The sequence below is a fragment of the Ovis aries genome, chromosome 16, assembly GCF_016772045.2.
Source record: "Ovis aries strain OAR_USU_Benz2616 breed Rambouillet chromosome 16, ARS-UI_Ramb_v3.0, whole genome shotgun sequence".
NCBI lineage: Eukaryota > Metazoa > Chordata > Mammalia > Artiodactyla > Bovidae > Ovis > Ovis aries.
The window spans coordinates 62,408,138-62,429,061 of record NC_056069.1 but is presented as its reverse complement, the minus strand read 5'-3'; the positions used below and the strand labels follow the sequence as shown (position 1 = coordinate 62,429,061).

At 46.1% G+C, this 20,924-nt stretch overlaps 1 protein-coding gene across 3 annotated transcripts in view; it reads right to left on the bottom strand.

Moving 5' to 3' along the window:
* Positions 1-1,382: 1,382 nt before the first annotated feature.
* CTNND2 (catenin delta 2) overlaps positions 1,383-20,924 on the bottom strand; it is a 1,117,159-nt gene continuing 1,097,617 nt past the window's right edge. For all 3 annotated transcript variants that reach the window (XM_027980164.3, XM_027980165.3, XM_042233932.2), the window contains 4 exons: positions 19,766-19,892; positions 15,488-15,619; positions 9,126-9,199; positions 1,383-3,215 (listed from right to left, as the gene is read on the bottom strand). In XM_027980164.3, the coding sequence (XP_027835965.2) occupies positions 2,955-3,215; positions 9,126-9,199; positions 15,488-15,619; positions 19,766-19,892 (594 nt within the window). In that variant the 3' untranslated portion in view covers positions 1,383-2,954. The remainder of the gene's footprint in view (positions 3,216-9,125; positions 9,200-15,487; positions 15,620-19,765; positions 19,893-20,924) is intronic.

The following is a 20,924-nucleotide window of genomic DNA, read 5'->3' as shown; positions in this document are numbered from 1 at the left end:
TGGGTGTATCTATGGTCCGCCATAAGGACTGAGAGGAAATTTTTATATTCTTTTTTCATCTCTTTTCCTCTGAAAGACACCAGTCCCATTTCAGTAGACAATCCAAGGTCTGCAGGCTCTTGTTGACCCAAGAGGCAGCCACTTATGGGGGCAGGGTCACACTCGGTCACTTCAGCACAGTGAAAGCAAAAGCAATGTTTCTTGCCACTTCGGACTTTTGTCCAATACACCCATGTTATAAATAATAAATCATATGCCGATCAACCTTTATTGCCAAGGAAAAGGATGAGCTCTGGCCATGTCACACTTCAGATGAAATCTCATCTGTCTATCATCTATCCAGCTATCATCATCATCTCTCTATCCATCTATTCCTCTCTCTACTTATAATCTATCATCATCTGTCCTTTCTCTCTCTCCCTGTGTTTGTGAGTGTGAGAAAATGATGAAAAGGATGCAACCTGAGTAACTATGAACATTTTGAATTGACTTTCTGCTAGCTCTAACTCTGGCTCCGGAGGCTTCTAGCTGAATCCTTTCACGTCAGCCTGGTGCAATGTGCTCTCATAGAACCACAGGCAGCAGAGACATCTGTCTTCAAAGGTTGCAAATGCTGGACCACACAGACTCAGAGTCACAGGAAATACACAGCTCCTGCTAGGATAAGGGCTCTGGGACACACATTAACTTCTCCCTGCACAACTTAAGCCTGGGAATGAGTCTTTCTGATTCCTTTTGGAGAAGCTAAACCAGTTATTCAGTTATGCACAAATCACGTCTATACCTGTCTCTGCCTTGATGAGCTTTACTATTTCATTCTATGACAGGAATGGAATGGAAAGACTGTCCTTGAAGCTACATATTTCTCTCTCTCTACAGGGGCTGGGGACTTCCCTGGTGGCTCAGACAGTAAAGTGTCTGCCTACAATGTGGGAGACCCCTGGGTCAGGAAGATCCTCTGGAGAAGGAAATGGCAACCCGCTCCAGCACTCTTGCCTGGAAAATCCCGTGGACAGAGGAGCCTGGTAGGCTACAGTCTATGGGATCAGAAAGAGTTGGACACGACTGAGCGACTAAACTTTCACTTTCACTTTCACAGGGGCTGGAGCCTTCCTGGAGGGGACTCAGAAAGGTGTCTTCCTATAGTAAATAGTGCAAGAAGGTCCAACTTGTGAGGAACTGTAGGACAATTGATATGAAAATGTCTGTCTACTGCTCTCTCCTGGAAATGAGTTTTGCATCTGCACAACTATGCATGAACAAGAAATCTTTTGGTTGCTATTAAATTTGGAGAAAGAACCATGAGTTTTAGACTCTGAGCTGAATTAAACTATGTAGAAGCGAAGGGGAGAAAGTTTTAAAGGAAGATGGCAGCCAACTTCTTTTGTTATTTAATGTTTTATTTTTTCAAGAACAGTTAACATTTACTAGGCACCTATTGGCCTCAGTCACTTGCATCTAAAGAGCAAAGCTAAGTTACCCCCAGCCCGTGTCCTTTTGAATGGTTAGCCTTAAGTTCTTAGCTCTGTTAACCACTATTCTACCATTAGCTTCAAGTTCACTTTTAATCATCTAAATCCGTAATTGTCTACTGCTCCCTGCCACACGAACAAAAAAGTTTCAGGGGTGAATAAGGCGAGCAGTTTACATTTTATGTGGATATTTCAAGTAATTGGCCTCAAAGTGAAATTATTGAGTTTATCATGTTCTAAGGGCATTAAACATGAAAGGAAATGGGCACGTAGAAAGGCTTGGTATCCAAGAACATGTGAATATGTGAAAATCCTATAACTTTACTTCCACTGGCCTAATATCCTGAGTCACTAGATGGTCAGAGAGATAGAGTACAAAAGGAACAGACTGATGTACATTTATACTAAAAAGCAAAAACAAAGTTTGTACAAGATGAATAGCAAATGAAATTGCTTCTATCAAAATAAAACCTCACACGGGTCATTTTTGTACATACGTGGACACACACCCACACACGCACAGACACACAAGCAAGAATGCGTATTTTTGTCAGATAGGTCCTCGGAAATAGACATTCTTAGCAAATATGGATGACAGATCAATTGTAATTTATTTTCTTTTAACACTGTATCATCATAAAGAAAACTGGTATAAATGAAAAAATCTATTTCAAATATCTACATCTAAAATTTTAGGCAGTGAAAAAGCACTTTGTTGACAAGGAGTGTGGAATGATGGATGTTAATTGTCAGAAACTGCTGAATGCCTTGTTTAGTTGCCACAAACAAATTCACATATCAGAACGAACAATACTGCTAAATATTCCTTTTTTTCCCCATTTTTTTTCCCTGTTAAAACTTTACTGGGAGGAAGAAAAAAGAAAAACTGGAAATCCATACATCTTTCAAAAGTTTGAAATCGAAGCAATATTTAGAACCATTGATGAGGAGTCGCCGAGGCATTGGTGTAATATACACAATGCTCTTGTCTTCTTTAATCTGTAATGTACATTGAATACTTTACAACAATGCATTAACAAAAGGCAAGAAACGTCTTGCTGTACAGAGGAACCCCAATGCAACTTGAAGCCTAGAATCACAACGGATGAAGAGAGTAAACAAAGCGTGACAAGCCGTCCCTCTAAAGTGTGTGAACTATGTCACCGCCTCTGTGCTTATAACCTTCGTGCCCCGTCACCCCGACCGCCTCCCGTGCCGCCTTCGGCCACATCCCGTGGAAAGCACTTCTTAAGACTCTACAGCCCGAACTAGACAGGTGTAGCCCGATGTCAGATTGAGGATCACTTTCTATTGACTTTCAAGTGAACGTTCATGGAGCTTTCTAAAATAGCTCCTAACTGTTTCCTTCCTGGGTATCCCAGCCTTCCTATGGAACAGGCTTTAACAAACGAAATTTGCAGGGAAAAAAAATAGCAATGTCTGTGGTCTGCATGCACATGCACGGTCCCCAGGGTGCCCGCCTCACACCCAGGAGTCGGGGGAGGCCGGGTAGTGGCTCGTTTCATAGTTCAGTTCGCTGTAGGGTCGGGCGGCCGAGTAGAAGTCAACGTAGTTGCCGGTGGACTTGAGCCCCAGGTGCATGGTGTACTCGCTGGCGGGAGGGCGGTGGTGGACCTGGTCCTCGAAGAAGGACTCGTCGTAGTTTCTCGTGGAATTCGGAAACGGCTGGTAGGTCTCGTAGTCTTTTCTGCTGGGCTCCTGTGGGGCTGGCTGTGCTGAAACCTGCCCAGGAAAGGAGAACCATCTGGGTTAGCGCGTTTGCCCTCGACCCGCCCTTGACCCCCACCGCCGATGCCCTTGACCCTCCCTCAAAGTCAAGGCTCTGAGTGTCCTCCATGTGCTCAGTCACCAGGACTGCCCTTCCCTGACTGACTTTCTGTTTCAGAGTTGGCTCCTGAGTCCACGTGCTGTCATTCCAAATAACCTTTTTGTAAAATTACTATTCTGGTAAAGTACACATAACATATCAAGTCACCATGTTCATCATGTTGTGTATAACTCGGTGGCATTAAATACTTCAGTTGCCTGGGTCACTGTCAATACCAAACGTTTGCAGAACTTTTTCATCACTGCAAACAAAAACTTATATCCATTCAGCATAGATCCCCATCTCCCCTTTTCTTAGCTCATGGCAATCACCACTCTATTGATATTTTCATCTCTGTGAATTTGACTAGTCTACATACCTCATATAATTGGAATAATACAGTAGTTGTCCTTCTGTGTTGGGCTTCTTTCACTTAACCTCCTCAAAGTTATAGGTTAATATAATGTCCTCAAGGTTAACCAATGTTGCAGCAAGTGACAGAACTTCCTTGCTCTTTAAGACTCATTAATATTGTATGGAGAGTCTGTGTTTGTTTACATATTCATCCATAGATGACAATCATGATTTCTACTTTTTGAATAATGCTGCTATGGACATGGAAGCACTAGGATTTGTCTGGCTCCCTGCTTTCAATTTCTGGCAGGGTAATGTAAAAGAGTTGGACACAACTTGATGACTACATAATATCAATAGCAAAAAATGTACCAAGAAGTAGGATTATTGGATCTGATGCAATTCTATGTTTAATTTTTTGAGACCAGCCCAAACTTCCAAGACAGCTGAGTCATTTTACCAGCTGTTGTTATTGTTCAGTGACTAAGTCAGTTGTGTCGGACTCTTTGCAACTGGACTGCAGCACACCAAGCTTCCCGGTCCATCACCAACTCCCGGAGCTTGCTCAAACTCATGTCCATTGAGTCAGTGATGCCATCCAACCATTTCATCCTCTGTCGCCTCCTTCTCCTGCTATCAATATTCCCCAGCATCAGGGTCTTCCCCAGTGAGTTGGCTCTTCGCATCAGGTGGCCAAAGTATTGGAGCTTCAGCTTCAGCATTGGTCCTTTCAAAGAATATTCAGGGTTGATTTCCTTTAGGGTTGACTGTTTTGATCTCTTTGCTGCCCCTGGGTCTCTCTTAACCTTTTCTAAATTAAAGATGTATACACTAGATTCCACAGAACACAAATAGTTTCTATTCATTTTCCCTGCATTTTCCTCCATCACACCTCAGTGCTTCATCCCAGATGAAGAGAAAGTGAAGATGTACAAGGTCCCAGGGTCACTTGGGCATCTTCCTGCCAGCTCGGAGGGCTGTGGCCAACACCTCTCTGGAGGATGGAGGCTTTTTGCTAATCGGGCCATCCCATCACACCTGCCCAAGTGATGTACCATAGCCTTGGAAGGAATCCATTCAAAATAGTCTACACCAGCAGTCCCCAACTTTGTGGCACCAGGGACCCATTTCATGGAAGACAATTTTTCCACAGACAGATGTGGCGCGGAGGATGGTTTCAGGATGATTCAAATGCTTTAGATTTATTGTGCACTTTTTTCTATTATTATTACATCAGTTCCACCTCAGATCATCAGGCATGAGATCCCCAGTCTACACTCCGAAGGATCAAAATGTTTCCTAACTTGGTTCATTTAAGAATTGATGTGATGAACACACACAATGGAGTATTACTCAGCTATTAAAAAGAATACATCTGAATCAGTTCTAATGAGGTGGATGAAACTGGAGCCTATTATACAGAGTGAAGTAAGCCAGAAAGAAAAACACCAATACAGTATACTAATGCATATATATGGAATTTAGAAAGATGGTAACGATAACCCTATATGCGAGACAGCAAAAGAGACACAGATGTACAGAACAGTCTTTTGGACTCTGTGGGAGAGGGAGAGGGTGGGATGGTTTGGGAGAACGGCATTGAAACATGTATAATATGATATAAGAAACGAATTGCAAATCCAGGTTCGTTGCAGGGTACAGGATGGTTGGGGCTGGTGCACTGGGATGACCCAGAGGGATGGTACAGAGAGGGAGGAGGGAGGGGGGTTCAGGATGGGGAACACATGTATACCCGTGGTGGATTCATGTTGATGTATTGTAGTTAGCCTCCAATTAAAATTAAAAAAAAAAAAAAGAATTGATGTGACGGAAATCCAAACAATATTGTAAAGCAATTTTTCTTCAATTAAAAATAAATTTAAAACATTGATGGGGCTTGAGAATAACACGGGATTATGAAGCCTTTGGTCGGGGGGTGGGGGGCAGGGGTCTTCAGAACTGACCAATGTCCTCCAGCCTCCCTCAGTGCTCCCTATTTCCACTCTTGTCCTCTGCAGGTTGTTGTCTGATCAAGGGGGCCTCGAGGGGCTAAAGGGATCACAGGAGCCTTTGAGCGCAGAGAAGTCTAGAATTAGTTCTCTCCCTTCCCCTTGGCTTTAAGGACAGTAAAACAAAGAGTGTTCATAGGCTAGTAATTAGCACTTAGATGTGGGGCCTGGCTTCCTACGCCTCTGGGGTCCTTTCCTAAGCTCCAACAGTGAGGACACCCTCAAGGCATGGGACAAGGACCATACTCAGGGCTGCTGCATAAGAGCATCCACAAAACCCACAGGGAATGATGTGTGTGTGTGTGGGGGGGCGGGGGCGGGGGGAAGGTCTGGTGGGAATGATGGAAGCTGCCTGAAGAACACTTTGATCACTTTGGAGTGCCTGGTAATTCCCTGCTAATTTAACTAAGGCTCAGCATGGAAACATCCTCTAGACATTGGTCTTCGTTAATAGATAATGATTTGTAATTAGTACGTTGTGTGTGAATGAATGCTTCTAATGACCTGCCCATAATTCTTCTCTTAAGTAAGCAAAACTCCCTCTTTCATATGTAATTGATTTACACAAGCGAGTCACAGAACTGCTCTTCAGAGAAGTGAACTTCATCACAGCTGCCATGCAGGAGGGTTCACACTTCCAGTTCATGGTGGCTGAAAGAATGAGGTTCCTGTCCATCTGTGACAGTCCACAGAGCTCAGACGTGTGTCAGCCTAAGAGCCTGGGCACGAAGGGGGACTTCAGAATCTGCAATTAAACGTTGCTGAGGCCAGCTGCTCCTGATCATGGGATAGGCTAAGGTGCCCTTGGCTGGTCTTTGAAAAACTGGTACCACGTGGAACTTCTCCACTCTGACCCAGTGCTGCTATCCAAGTGTGGACCACGCACAGGGTTAGATTAGGGAGGTTTGGAAAAATTACATGGGGAGAGAACTAAGACTTACTGTTTCTTCTTCAGCAGGCACTATATTAACCATTAAACAACTTTTTCTTTATTTAATCTTGTATATATATATGTACGTACTATTAGAGATCATATTGCATGTTTATGTCTGTCTATATCCATCCTTCTATTTATCCGTGTGTGTGTGTGTGTGTGTGTGTGTGTGTGTGTGTGTGTGTGTGTGTGTGAAGTCGCTTCAGTTGTGTCTGACTCTTTGTGACCCTGTGGACTGCAGCCTCCCAGGCTGCTGTGTCCTGGGATTCTCCAGGCAAGAATACTGGAGTGGGTTGCCATGCCTTCCTCCAGGGGATCTTCCCAGCCCAGGGACGAACTCAAGCCTCCTGGGTCTCCTGCACTGCAAGTGGTTCTTTACCACTAGCAGCACCTGGGAAGCCCATGTGCCCACCTATCAGCCACCTTTTCATCCGTCTAATCCACCTCCTTCTCTCCCTTAACCCTTCTCCCTCTCAGTCTCTCCCCTTCTTCCTCCCTCCTTCATTTTCTCCTTGCCTTTCTTCCTCCATTTCCTTTTTTCTCTTTCCCTTTCTCTCCCTTCTTTCCATCCATCCTTTCATCCAATCCCCACTTTATAGGTGAAGAAACTGAAGGTCAGAGAAACTAAGGAACATGCGCAGGATGCCACGGCTCGGGGTGGCGTAGGGCTGGGATTTGAATGCACGCCTGGCTGATTCCACCGTCCACATCCTCTCCGAGAGAGGGGTACAGTCTTGGTTGAGCTGAGGTGGGCCCCCCTCAGGGTGCTAGCCTCACTGAGTTGACTCCAGACCCTGTCATAAGAAGGAAGGCCGGTAGAAAAAGGAGACCAAGAAGCGATCTGACTTTTCTGTGCTGGTCTTAGTGGCTGGGGAGGCACTGCCAACGTTTGGGGGGTCTTCTAGGAAAGCTCCGTACGAGGCTTGTGGCCCTTCTCCTTGTGGCTGCTTCTTTCATTTTTCCTTTTCACATGTTTCAGATTTCTTTTTGTTGCTGTGTTCCTTCTGGACGGTGGACCTTTCTGGCTGGAGTGAAAGCCCATTTTAGCCTCTTATCTTGGGGAGTTACCTTCTTCAGTTCATCCGTATTGGTCATAACAGCCCATGTCAACCCCTTCTCGAGCTGAGTTCTGCCGTTCGGAGAGCTTGTGTGAACGAATCACCTAGGATGGCTGATGGCAACTGCGGCTGAAGGGATCAAATCTGCTCACTGGCCCAGTGGTACGGCCATCAGTTGATGAGATGCATCGACTGTGGAGGTATGTTGGTTGTATTTGACCATTCGGGTGGTGCCAACTGTTCAAAAACAGCACATTTCCCTTCCATGTCTCCTTTTATCTGCTTACTGTGATCAAGCAGGCAGCTTGCAGGTGTATCCTTCCGGTACAACTTTCCTGACACAGAGCAAGAGTGTGGCTGCAGAAGCCAGAAGAAGCCAGCTCTGACAATGATGGCTAGTGGCCAAGAGCTATAAAGACCGTCAGTCCTTCTGTGAAGACCACCACGGGGCAGGACGAGTGGGAAGTTATCGTTCAATGAAGGAGCAGAGGAGGTGCCCTCCTGCTTTTATAATTCCCACAGAACCACAGAGACAATGAGTCATCAAGGAATATTTGCTGAATAAAACACACACACACACAAACACAGATAGATTGTCTACCAGCCAAGGCTCCTCAAATTTGAACATCCACACAAAACACCTAGACACCTAGCTAAAATGCAACTCTGATGCATAAGACCCTGAATGTGTGAGGGTTATGGGACCGGAGAGGTGTCTCTTCTGTGTTCCCAACAAGCTCCCAGGTGACGCTGATGCTGCTGGTTCTCCCACGCACCTGAGCAGCAAGGCATGACACAACGCCTTTCATTCAGTTGCTCACATTCAACTTGATGTGTCTATTTCACTGGTAACTGTCATGTACAAGGAATGCTTTCTTCTAAATGAGAACTGGCTGGGTTACAGGAGTGCCTTAATCCACGCCTAGTAATTAGACAATCTGTCTAGTAACCAGCATCTTACACTTTTACATTTGGGCCTTTCTTTCAGGTTTTGCATCACAGTAGGAAAATCTGCTTTCTACTACCAGATAATGCATGGAGTTGTAGTGAAATAAAGATTGCTTTTAAATTCGAGGCTGTTCTGTTGACTGCCACCACCCATGTGGGTATGGTGTCACACACAAGGGGAGAGCAGTGGGGGACATTATTTTCTTTTTTTTGTTTTCAGTCATATCTGATTCTTTGTGATCTCATGGACTATAGCCTGCAAGGCTGTTCTGTCCATGGAATTTTCCAGGCAAGAATATTGCAGTGGGTTGTGATTTCCTCCTCCAGGGGATCTTCCTGACCCAGGGATCAAACCCATGTCTCCGGCATCTCCTGCACTGGCAGGCAGACTCTTTACCACTGCGCCACCTGGCAAGCCCTTTTATGCATGTTAAATAGAAGCTAACTTCTCTTTTACAATTCCAAGCTATTTCACAGGAGATGAAGGGAGAGATGAACGCCAGCGTGCTGCGTCTCCTTTACCTGGTTATGTTTGATGTCTTCAGCGGGCGCACCATATGAATTCCTATACAAAGTTGAAATGCCAGTAGTTTGAGCTGAAAGGGAAACAAAAGTATTAGCAAAGAATGCAAGACTTCAAAGGAGGAATGATGGTTATCGAGGCCAGGATTTGCCCTGACCACGCTTGGGTGTCACATGGACCATTCCAAATGGAAGAAGTTCTTTCGCCCTGAACACCTCATTTTACATACCGCTATTAAGAAAGAAGAGTTATGCACTAATATAAAATCCCCACAGCCTGTCAGCCTCTTGCAATACCATTCAGCTTGGAGACGGGGCCAGGGCAGGTGCAGCAAACAGATGGTCTTCTTGCCAGTGCTGCGGTCTTTTTTTCTTTTTTTTCCTGGTGAACACCGGCAGAGAATAAAAGCCTGTCACCTGCACTGAAGCGTGCAGGACTCTGGATCGGCCGCTTAGCTTTTAGCTGGAGAATGACAAGAATGAAATTTCTAATTTGAGCTCACAGAAGGGTCTGATCATTGCTGCGACAGTTCATTTCTCAGCGGTCTGATGGACAGGCAGGAAGTCCCGCCCGCCGTGGCCCCACACATCTGTGGCACTGGAGTCCTGTTCCACGCAGAGACGGAAGCCCCGCATCCTGGCTTGTGACCAGCCTGCGGTCTAGACAAAAGGCAGGAAAGACCTCCTCCAGCTGCCGGCAGCTTCCAGAGACCCGGGCAAGGTGCCCACCTGGCTGCTCTCTCACCTGGGGCCCTTGAGACGCCTGCCACAGGCCCTGAGGAAGGGCCCAGGGCAAGATGCCCTGTTATAGCTGCTAAAAGGTCCCAGGTTAAGAAAGCTCTGGAGAACACTGCCGGTCAAGCATCAGCAGGCCACAAAACACTCTTGTTGTGTTTTGTTACTAAGTTGTGCCCAATTATTTCGTGACCCCATGGCCTCTATAGGCTGCTCTGTCCATGAAAATTTCCAGGCAATACTAGACACAGGGTCAAGGAGGAGACCTTTGAGCTGAAACCTGAATACCTGTATTCCTGTCCATGAACAAAATTTCATGGACATTTCCGCCTCCAGGGGAACGCTGTCATTTCCTCCTCCAGGGGATCTTCTCGACCCAGACATGGAACCCACCTCTCCTGCATTGGCAGGTGGCTTCTTTATCTCTGAGGCACCAGGGAAGCCCATAAAACATTTCAGATATCAAGAAAAATGTACCTTTTGCTTCTAGTATCTATGGGATCATGAAATAGGATGTCTCATCGTCTCCTCTCTCAAGGACACCAGTCACTCTAGACACTAGGTCAGCATAATCTATCACTCTGCCCATGATTATTACTAAAAGCACATAATAGCTGTGCAATAAAATTCTTCTTGGGAAATTCTGCTTAGAATGTGGGAGGTGACAGCCCATTTCCCACTTTAAAACCACTCTGAGAAACTCTGGTTGAATGCCCATCACTCCTGTCTTTGCATTACCATGGAAACCACCATCCCTTGCCTGGACCACTGCTATAGCATCCTCCTCAACAGCCCAGCTTCCACTCTGCCTAATCTGCTCCTCCATCCACTCTGGTCCCAGCAGCTAAGCCATCATCTTGTTAGACAGATTGGACTATGTCACTGCAATGCCCTGCTCTCTGTGATTATGGTAAAAGCTGAACTCCCATTACCGTCTCTGAAGCTCTGTGTGATCTGGACCCCATCTGACTTTCTGTAGCATTTCCCATTCTTCTTCCCTGGTTCAGGGGGCTACCCTGGCCCTCCTTCCTGGCCTGAGCATCCAAGTTTATTTTGCATCCGAGATGTTAGTCTTCTTGAGCGTTCTCCTGGAACTCACATCCCCCAGTCTCTGGACTACTTCTCTTTATTGGTATTCAGGTTTCAGCTCAAAGGACTCCTCCTTGACCTTGTTAGTTAAAGGAACCTCACCCACTTGACACTTTCTGTCTCATGACCCCATTTATTTTCTCCATTACACCCAACACTGTTTGCTATTACCTTGTTAACAAGCTTGTCCCATTGTTTACCTTGTATATTACTTCCCTTTACCTAGGAGATAAGAAGTTCCTTGAGGACAGAGCTCCGTCTGTCCTGCCACTTTTGTAGGTTTCCCCAGCCTCTGGGACAGTGCCTGGGCTCAGGGCATGCTCACAGAGTGCGTGCTTTATTTGCTGAGTGAATGAATGAATGAATGAGTAAACCTTAGAAAAATCTGCCTTTGGAGCTATCATCTGCTGATGGAAAATGTCATTTCAAGGACAAGGTGAAATTTTTTTTCCAGTTACTCAGAATAAAATGCATTTTGGCGGGGGCGGGGGCAGAATGTGCATTTTTATAGCCTCGGTCTCCCTCCCTGTTATGGCTTCTGAGCTAAAGATGTTTCCACTGGAAGTTCCTCTCTCCTGCTTTTTGGCCCACTTCACCTGTTTAAAGGAGACTGTGTAGTTGAGATTGAACTGGTGGCCTCTCTGGACACGTGAAGCACATGTCCCTCCCAGGTGCTCTGCCCTTCATGCATCTGAGCAAAGAGTAGACTGGTAGGAAAATGCCTTTCTTTTTTTGTAGAGGCCCCAATTTTGCTCAGTTGGTAAAGAAGCTGCCTGCAATGCAGAAGACCTGGGTTCGATTCCTGGGTCGGGAAGATCCCCTGGAGAAGGAAATGGCAACCCACTCCAGTATTCTTGCCAGGAGAATCCCCATGGACAGAGGAGCCTGACAGGCTACAGTCCATGGGGTCACAAGAGTGACTTAGCGACTAAACCACCACCACCACCAACTTCCAACTGAATCAACACACTGAAGATTAGAATGGCTTTAAAGACATGACAGAGACAGAGACATTGACAAAACGGGATCGACCATTGGATGCTAAGGTATTTGGGGAGCCCAGGTGGGAGGGCAAAATCTGCAGGTGAATTCTGAAGTCAGGCTGTGCAGCTGCTGGGATCACACAGCCCTCCTCCAATGTATGCTTTTGAACATGTGATGCTCCCAGGGAATCATGACCATGAAAAATAGCTATAACAGTTCTGCATGCCTGAGTGAACAGCTGACTCTGGCTTTCCAAGGGCCCTTCAGTGGCAGATAAACAGGAGAGAAATGAGACGCCCCCTAAGCCAGAAAATGAATACAGAGGTTGTGGCGGGGGAGCCTGGAATAAAAACCCAGATGGATCTACATTTCTGAGAGCTCAGGAGAGGGGATGATAAGGCAAGAAACTGCTTTTCACTTTAAAGCTTTTACATGCTGCATTTTGAGGGTGAAGCTTCCCATGGTTTTCCCATAGCAAGTGGGGGAATGGTCTAAGATGTTTTCTGATGCCTGAGAAATAAGGAGGATGGCAGCTTTTCAGATATTTTTTCAATGCACTTAACTTTGAATGCCCCCTAGATTTATTGGGGAAGAAGAAAAAGTACTGTGTTGGATATGTAAGTTCTAAGAAACCTGATCTGCAAGTAAACACTGAAATGATGGGTATTTCCTAAAGAGAAGCTGAGCAGAGGTTGGCAATTCATCATTTGCCTTCCTACATGGAATGCTGATGCCTGCCCAGCTTGGCTGGGGATTTGTTCATACCAACATGTGAAAGTGAAAGTCACTCAGCTGTGCTGACACCAGGGACTGTAGCCTCTCAGGCTCCTCTCTCTACGGAACTCTCCAGGAAAGGATACTGGAGTGAGTAGCCTTTCCCTTCTCCAGGGGATCTTCCCAACCCAGGGATCGAACCCAGGTCCTCCCACATTGCAGAAGGATTCTTTACCATCTGAGCCACAAGGGAAGCCCAAGAATACTGGAGTGGGTAGCCTATTCCTTCTCCAGGGGATTTTCCCAACCCAGGAATTGAACCGGGGTCTCCTGCATTGGAAGTGGATTCTTTACCAGCTGAGCTGCCAGGGAAGCCCATAAAAGAGGGCAAACACACCCTCCAATCTCACCACCACCACCATGATCGCCAATACCCTTACTCCCAATACCCCCACCTCCTCCATCACCAGCACCACATCCGTCATCATCCACGCCCCATCCATCCATCATCAACGCCACAGTGATAACAAGTAACTTTTATGCAGGACTTGTTGGCTTAAAGGGAACCTTCTTGTATAAATATATTATTCAATGATGATCTCATGTACTTCTAGGCCTGCTGCAAGACTGATAGTAGAGTGTTGAACTGTGTTTTTAAGGATAGAGAAAAGTGTTTAAGCCTCTAAATAAGTTTGAAAAATGACATCTATCTCAACACTGGAGTTTTCAAGGTTCTTGCCATTTTCTGGGAAAATTAAACATCTAGAAATATGTTAGATTTTATTTCTTATTCTCTGATGTCTGCAGGAAATGATCATGTACCACTGGAACTATTTCAACGAAAACACACCCACACTGAAAAACCTTTTGAAGGATTCTACTGGGTGAGAGAGTTAAAGAGAAAAGGTCAACTTAAATAACAACAAAGCAGTTGATTTCACAATTATTCTCATAATTATAGTCTCAATTTTTCATCCCTGCCTGATGGTGATGTGGCTACCTGGGGCAATAATAATCAAAAGAGAAGGCTCAGGTGAATTTTACTCCACTGCTCTGGAGTAATCAGTACAGTCTCAGCTGCTCAGCATTCGGATTCATAAGCTCCTTTGTTTATGCTCATCTACCACAGGGGGCAACACTTATGGGGATAAACGAACCAGGGAATGAGAATCAAAAGGTACGGCCTACACTGGACTTCCCTTGTGGCCCCATGGGTAAGACTCCATCCTTCCACTGCAAGGGGCAGAGGTTCGATCTCTAGGGGGAAAGGTAAGACCTCACATGCCATGGCCAAAAAAAAGATACGTCCTCTGCAGTGCGTTCAGTTCCCCCGTTCGGGAGATGTTTCAGGCGTGAGGGTGAGGTGTTCCCTGGTGGTGTACACGGAGGCAGGGCACTGAGCTGAGGATGGGGACCACGAGCATCTGTTTATGATGCTTTTCGTTTGGCAGCCGGGTAGAGTTGCTATGGAAAAACACTGCCTCTGGGGTAAATACAGTTCCCATTAGAAAAATTCATCTTAGACGCCCTGGATCCAGAAGACAAGTTAATAAATCATCCAATTTGTCTGTTCTGCTTCCCTGCAGCTCTACACCTAAATAATATCAAGGAATCGCAGCTCAAACTCTTAGGAGTCTTCGGATAAGGGGACTCACTGTCTGTTTAGGACTGCACCCTGGTACCCCAGTTTTATGAACGCCCTAATCTGGCCTGTTCTGTTAAAGTCCTTATGGTCTATTTTCAGGAAGGGCCCATCTCCACATCTGCTTGGCAAAGTGTGTGGGATCCTGGGTTAGAAGAGATCCCGATGGTTCTGGCAGCTCTGCTTTCAAGGCATATCCCCACCCCCTACCCCTGCCACACACACACACACACACACACACACACACACACACACACACACACAACACATGCACGCACATCAATATGGCAAGTCCTGCTCCCAGAGAAGGGGCAAACCCGGGGTGGGAGGTAGGTGTGTGGGGAGGCAATGAACGTGGACATGGAGCCCGAGCCAGTGAAACTGTACAGAAGGGAGGAGGGCTGAGGTCAAGGCTGGTCCCTAGGCAGGCTGGCCCGGGTGGGCTCTGCAGAGTCCCAGCTGATGAGCCAATGGGTGTGACTGGGGGAGTGAAGGATGAAGGGCATCACAGATCAGAAGGGAAACAGGTCAGCGGCTCTCACGAGCCTTCTTGGGAGTTCTCCATGTTAAGAGGCTGGTTTCATGTCAAGAGGGGAAAATGTCTCAGCCGCAGTTCTGGGGGTTTCCCCAAGCTCCTCTTCTGTTGCTTCTCTCCCATCCCTTCCCCTCCCATCTCCCCGCCCCTCCTTACCCCACCCCCCTCTCTTCCCCATTCCTAATGGGCAAAGCTTGACCACCATCTTGGGTTATGCCAATTGGGAAGAGCTCTATGGTGACCTCCTTCTCTAATTTGAGAGAATATCATGAGCTGGACAACGGAGAAGGAAATGGCCACCCCTCCAGTATTCCTGCCTGGGAAATCCCATGGACAGAGGAGCCTGGTGGTTATACAGACCATGGGGTCGCAAAAGAGTCAGACACGACTTAGTGACTAGACAACAAACAACAGCGCGATTTGGGAAAGTGAGAAGGAGAGGCACAGGGAAAGAAAGACCGAGGATTCTCCCAGCTCCTCCAGGAACAAGATGCTCTGCGTTTATACCCCCAGGTCCATCTCACCACCAGTCCCTGGGAATCTTGGCTGTCGAGCTCCCATGTCCTGCCGAGCTGCTGAGCTGAAGTCTGATATCCCCACCCTCTGCCCTGCCCCGAGTCCCATCACCAGCTCCTCGGAGCAAACTCACACAGTTGGGCTCACCTGTCATGGTGTCTTTCCTGGAAGTGTGTTCTCCTTTAGTTCCGTGGTAAGTGGCGTTGCTGCCGGTGGACTCATAGTCTGTTTTCCTTTCTTTGAGGCTGATCATTTCCCGAGGTGAAGCTGGGGCACTTGCTACAGAAAGAAATCGAAAGGGTCACTTTCTGCGTGTCATCCCACAGCACGTACAGCTTCTCACACAAACACGTGAAGTCATAAGGGCACCAGGCTCAGCACAGGTCAGTATGTGTACACGGACCTGTCGACTGATTTTTATTTTTGTTCTTTTGACTCTTCTCTTTCCCCCTCCCCTTATCCTATATCACGCAGTGCTTTCTAGTTAAGGGGCCATGCGACTTGGAGGCAGGGAACTAAATACTATATCCTGGGAGCATCTTCCCAAGAGAGACACCCTCGTGGGGTTGTGACCTGCTCAAGGCGTATGGGACAGTTTTAAGAATGAGATCCGTCTTGATTTCTTTTTCTTTCTTTTCTTTCCCTTTCTCTCCTTTCCTTTCTTCTTCCTTCCTTTTAAAAAATTAGATGTGTTTCAGAAGAGTGATGACTGGTATTGAAGAATCTCTGATTAAATCAGATGAGTTTTACTTAAATTCTGAGTCATGCAGACATGGCTGTAAAGGAAGGCAGAGGTTATTTGTGGGGCCAGTGTAGTCCCACCTCCAAGATCCTCTCCATCAACCTGCAGAGGTGGCTGGGGGCACGGTATGAGGAGGGCGCCCATCTTCTGATGAGTGTCCTTGCTCCATTTCAAATGCCCTCAACAATCTTGCACACACACTTTGCACCCTTGATATTATCTGCCTGTCAGACCTGGAAACTGAGCCCTGTCAACCCTTTGGGTCTTCATTTCTAAAATGATAGGTTGTAATTAGACCTCCCTGGGTTTAACAAACCGGTCCCAGAACAGAGGAAAAGATTTACTTGGACTAAAGGAAACAAACAAAAAGAAGTTTTGTTTTTTAAAAAGACTAGATGGAGTGGGAGCAACTAAGCAATGTGGAGAAGTGGAGGTTAAGTGAATGTGCCGGTGCTAAGGCAGCCATTGTGTGCGCATCTTACAAGCTGACCTCAGATTGGTCTCCATGCTCCTCAGTGAGGCCACTCGCATCCCAAGCTTAGTCAATTGCATCTCACTAGAGTGCAGGCATGGAGTCAGCCCCATCTTCCATGCCTGAGGGCAGCGCTTCATAAACTTGTTTAACCTTGAGACTCACCTGAGGGGACCCTAAAACCAGATCCCTGAAATTTTGAATCTGAATTTTCAGTATATGGGCCTAGGAATCCATATTTAGTAAGTACACTTGGTGATTATTAAGGCTAGGGAATCTCTGGGGAGCTCTGACTTTTAGGATAAATCTCTCTTCCTCTCATTGGTGTAAGACCCTCCCCAGTCAAGCCTCAGTTTAGCCTCCTGTCCTGGTTCTACATCCTTTGCAGGGTCCCCCAGGTCCAGCCCACTGGGCCTGCTTGTTCCTTGAGTCACTTGATTGCTTTCATTGAACTTAGTATCTTCTGTGGACAAAGGCCCGTGCCAGACATTGGGGACAGAAACATGAGTCATGGCCCACTTTCTAAACTTGAGCTCTTCGTCAGGTCAGGAAATAAAGCCAGAATAAATAAGAGGGAGAGGCTCAGTGGATGTCTCAGCCCAGCAATGGGAAGTTAACAAAAGGGGCCTTTACCCATCCTTTCCTGAAAGGCCCCCTACTCACCTCTCAGACCTGCCAAGTAAAATTGAGGCTCACTGCTCAGCTCTTGAAACCCTTAGAGGTTTCTAATCCTGGCTACCCATCAGAATTAATTACCTGAAATACTCAAAAATACATGGATGCTACACCTGGCTCCTCTCCCCCAGTGAGTTGGACCAGAATCTCTGGGTGTAAATCCAATGGGAAACCAGGGAAGAAACTTGCAACTATTCCACATATCTTAACCGGACTCTGGGTCCAGTTTCTGCACATCCTCAGCACCCAGGCTACTGTGTCTTGCTCACCCCTTCCATCTCTGCCCTCTCTCCTCTCTTCTCTCTCCATCTTCCTCTCCTGGTAGAGTCCCTTCCTGCCCTTGCTCCTCTGTTCCCAGGTCTACTGCATAAAGATTGGCCTTTTATGAGTCACTGCCAACAATCATGAAGGGACAATATTTTGGAGCCTCTTGAACAAAGCTTTAAAATGAGAATCTAATATTGCACAGATGGTGGGCATTATGAAACTATGTCAAGTGTGTAATTATCTCCTGAGACCTCACACACAGTGGTCCAAGTCTCCAGTAATCCAGGATGATGCTCCTGGAGAAATCAAATCACGCCCACGAGTGTTTATTGGGTGCCTTTGATATGCTGTGCCAGGGAACTACCAGGCGGGACGCTAGCTGCATCTCTGGGATGCTGGCATCCTGAAAGGCAGTGCTTTTCTTCCTGGGCACCTTCCAGTTTATTATATGATTCCATCTTCCTAACATGGACTGGTTCTTCATAATTAGAGCTCTTAGAAAGATACCATCCTTGAGCTTCCCAGACTCACTGCTCTTTATCTTTTTGTTGTTGTTCAGTTGCTCAGTCGTGTTTGGCTCTTTGTGACCCCATGGACTGCATGCAGCATGGTAGGCCTCACTGTCCATCACTATCTCCCTGAGTTTGCTCAAACTCATGTCCATCAAGTCAGTGATGCCATCCCACCATCTCGTCCTGTCATCCCCTTCTCCTCCTGCCCTCAATCTTTCCCAGCATCAGGGTCTTTTCGGATGAGTTAGCTCTTTGCATCAGGTAGCCAAAGGACTGGAGCTTCAGCTTCAGCATCAGTCCTTCCAGTGAATATTCAGGGTTGATTTCCTGAATTAGGATTGACTGGTTTGATCTCCTTATCTTTTTAAGAATTATGAAAATACGATGTGTAAGAGGCCACCTCCATGCTCCTGAGGCAAGTGGCACTTTCTCGAATTACACGAGGTTTTCTAATTCTTGTCCAGTGTGAAGCTAAATGTTACAAGCAATAACACAGCACTAAAAATAAAAGCTTTCAAGGGGCTGGGAGAAGGTAATTTATTTCAATCAAATAGTCCCCATTCATTTCTGATTTCCCCCACTGCTCTGATAGTAAAACATGATGTAAAGGTTCATGATAACTGTGCTCAAGGGCAGAGGGGACACCCTGCTGAGGGCACTCTGTACTGTGTCCTTTGAGATGTGGTTCCAGAAAATACAGTTCTTTGGCAGGAGGAGGGCAGTGAAGGGCAAGGAAAACCTTTTGTTACATAAAGGCTTATATACCTGCATGTGTGAGTACAATTATTCATTGCACGCTAGAATAAACCAACAATAAAATCTATGCCACTCATATACTAAGCAATATGTTCGTATTTTTCCTTCAATGAGTTCTTTAATCTTTGGCATTACATAAAGTGACTGAAAGGGGGTTTAAAAATAAGGTGTCTTTACAAGTAGACAAGAAAAGCTAGTTCCCAAGTTAAGCAACAAAAATGAGACAAAGGCAGGGGCAATACAGAAGTACGGGGTTAGAAGGTATAAATTATTTTGTATAAAATGAGCTAGAAGGATATATTGTACAATGCAGGGAATATAGCTAATATTGTACAGTAATATAAATGGAGCATAATGTTTAAAAATTGTGAATCACTATATTGTACACCTGTAACTTATATAGTGTTGCATACCAATTATATTTCAATAAAAATTTTTGTAAAAGAATGAAACAAAATTAGAAAAAATTAAATTGAATGTTTTAAAAGTCACGGTTGGTTACAATGTGAGTATGCAAATAACTTATCTTCTGGTTTACAGGTAATAATAAAAAGCAAATCAGGTCTAGAACAGTAATGAAAGCTGCAACGATAGCTCTCCAATGCGTGTCATTCTCAAGGAGGGAAGAGCACACCCTCTTTCTCCTACTTTGTATCCCAATTACAATCAGTAAAATGCAAATTAAACTATCTGAAGTTGGAAAAATGTCTATGGAAAAGCCTGACTTACAAACACTTGCTGGTTCTATTTATTCTTATTTCTGGCATGCAGGTCCAGGATGTGTATTTCATGCCTATGACACCTCTTAGAGATTTGTAGAGCTCTATCAGAAAGATGTCTGTTCTGAGTCTGTGGATATAGAACACAGTGTCACCCCTGCTATAGAAAGAAAACAGGTGCATTGGACATTTCCAGCAAACGTCCCAGTCGGGATGGCCCTCCAGTCAGCTAAGGGGCTTGGATCCAAGGGAAGCAGATAGCTGGCCCTGGGACCCTCTTACCTGAGCGGTTGTTGGGGGACACGCGCACAGGGGAGATGGAGGGCGTGCGGGACGAGGAGTAGGGTCTTTGCCGATCCCTCTCGATGGTTGAAGATGAGGCTACGAAGTGATACTGTGACCATCCGTCCTGCAACAGACAACACAGCACGTGCCCATCACGTGGGGAAGGCACGGTGATTCCTCACCTCCTGACACTGGGCGTTCAGAGCATTCGAATTTGCGAAACATTTCTCCAGTCTGTCAGGGCAGATCTCAGAACTCTGCTTCTCCATCACCCAGGTTAACAGAGAAGACTGTTCACTGAGACCCACCTTCTGCTCCCTCCAGACAGCCTGATGCTGGGAGGGCCAACCCTGAGTGCCTGGCTTTCCTTTCCAGGTGTGGAATAAGTGATCCCTTTGCAACTCTGCTTTGGCCTGAAGATTGTATTTAAATGAAAATAGGGTGCTCAGAGGCGCTTCCCAGGTGGTGTGAGTGGTAAGAACCCACCTGCCAATGCAGGAGACATAAGAGACACAGGTTTTATCCCTGATTTGGGAAGATCCCCTGGAGGAGGGCATGGTAACCCACTCCAGCATTCTTGCCTGGAGAACCCCATGGACTGGGGAGCTTGGCGGGCTACGGTCCATAGGGTTGCAAAGAGTTGGACACAACTGAAGCGACTTAGCACGCATGCCTATAGGGGATGCTCAGAATGACCCTGAAACCATGTTTTGCCTACCTGGCTCCAGCTCTGTCTGGCCCTCTTTTCAGCTTTAAAGTTTTCCAAAGTCTTTACTTTTCTGTTCTTGGGACCAGTCCGTTAGTGACCAGACTGCCAAGGACCATTGTCCCTTCTGGTTTATCTCCCTTACAGTGTTTTGAGCCTCTTTTCTGCCACAGATGCCCACATTCCCAGCAGCTCAAGGCCTTCAGCATGACTGGGGCTCAGCAGTCACACCTAGGTTGCCGTGTTCTCTGCATTGCCCCAGGAATTATTAGAACAGATTAAAAATCTGCTTAGTCACTCAGTCGTTTCTGACTCTTTGCGACCCCATGGACTGCCAGGCTCCTCTGTCCACAGAATTTTCCAGGCAAGAAAACTGGAGTGGGTTGCCATTTCTTTCTCCTATCAATTAATTCTCCATTCACCTTCAAACATTTGGTTACTATAGGAAAA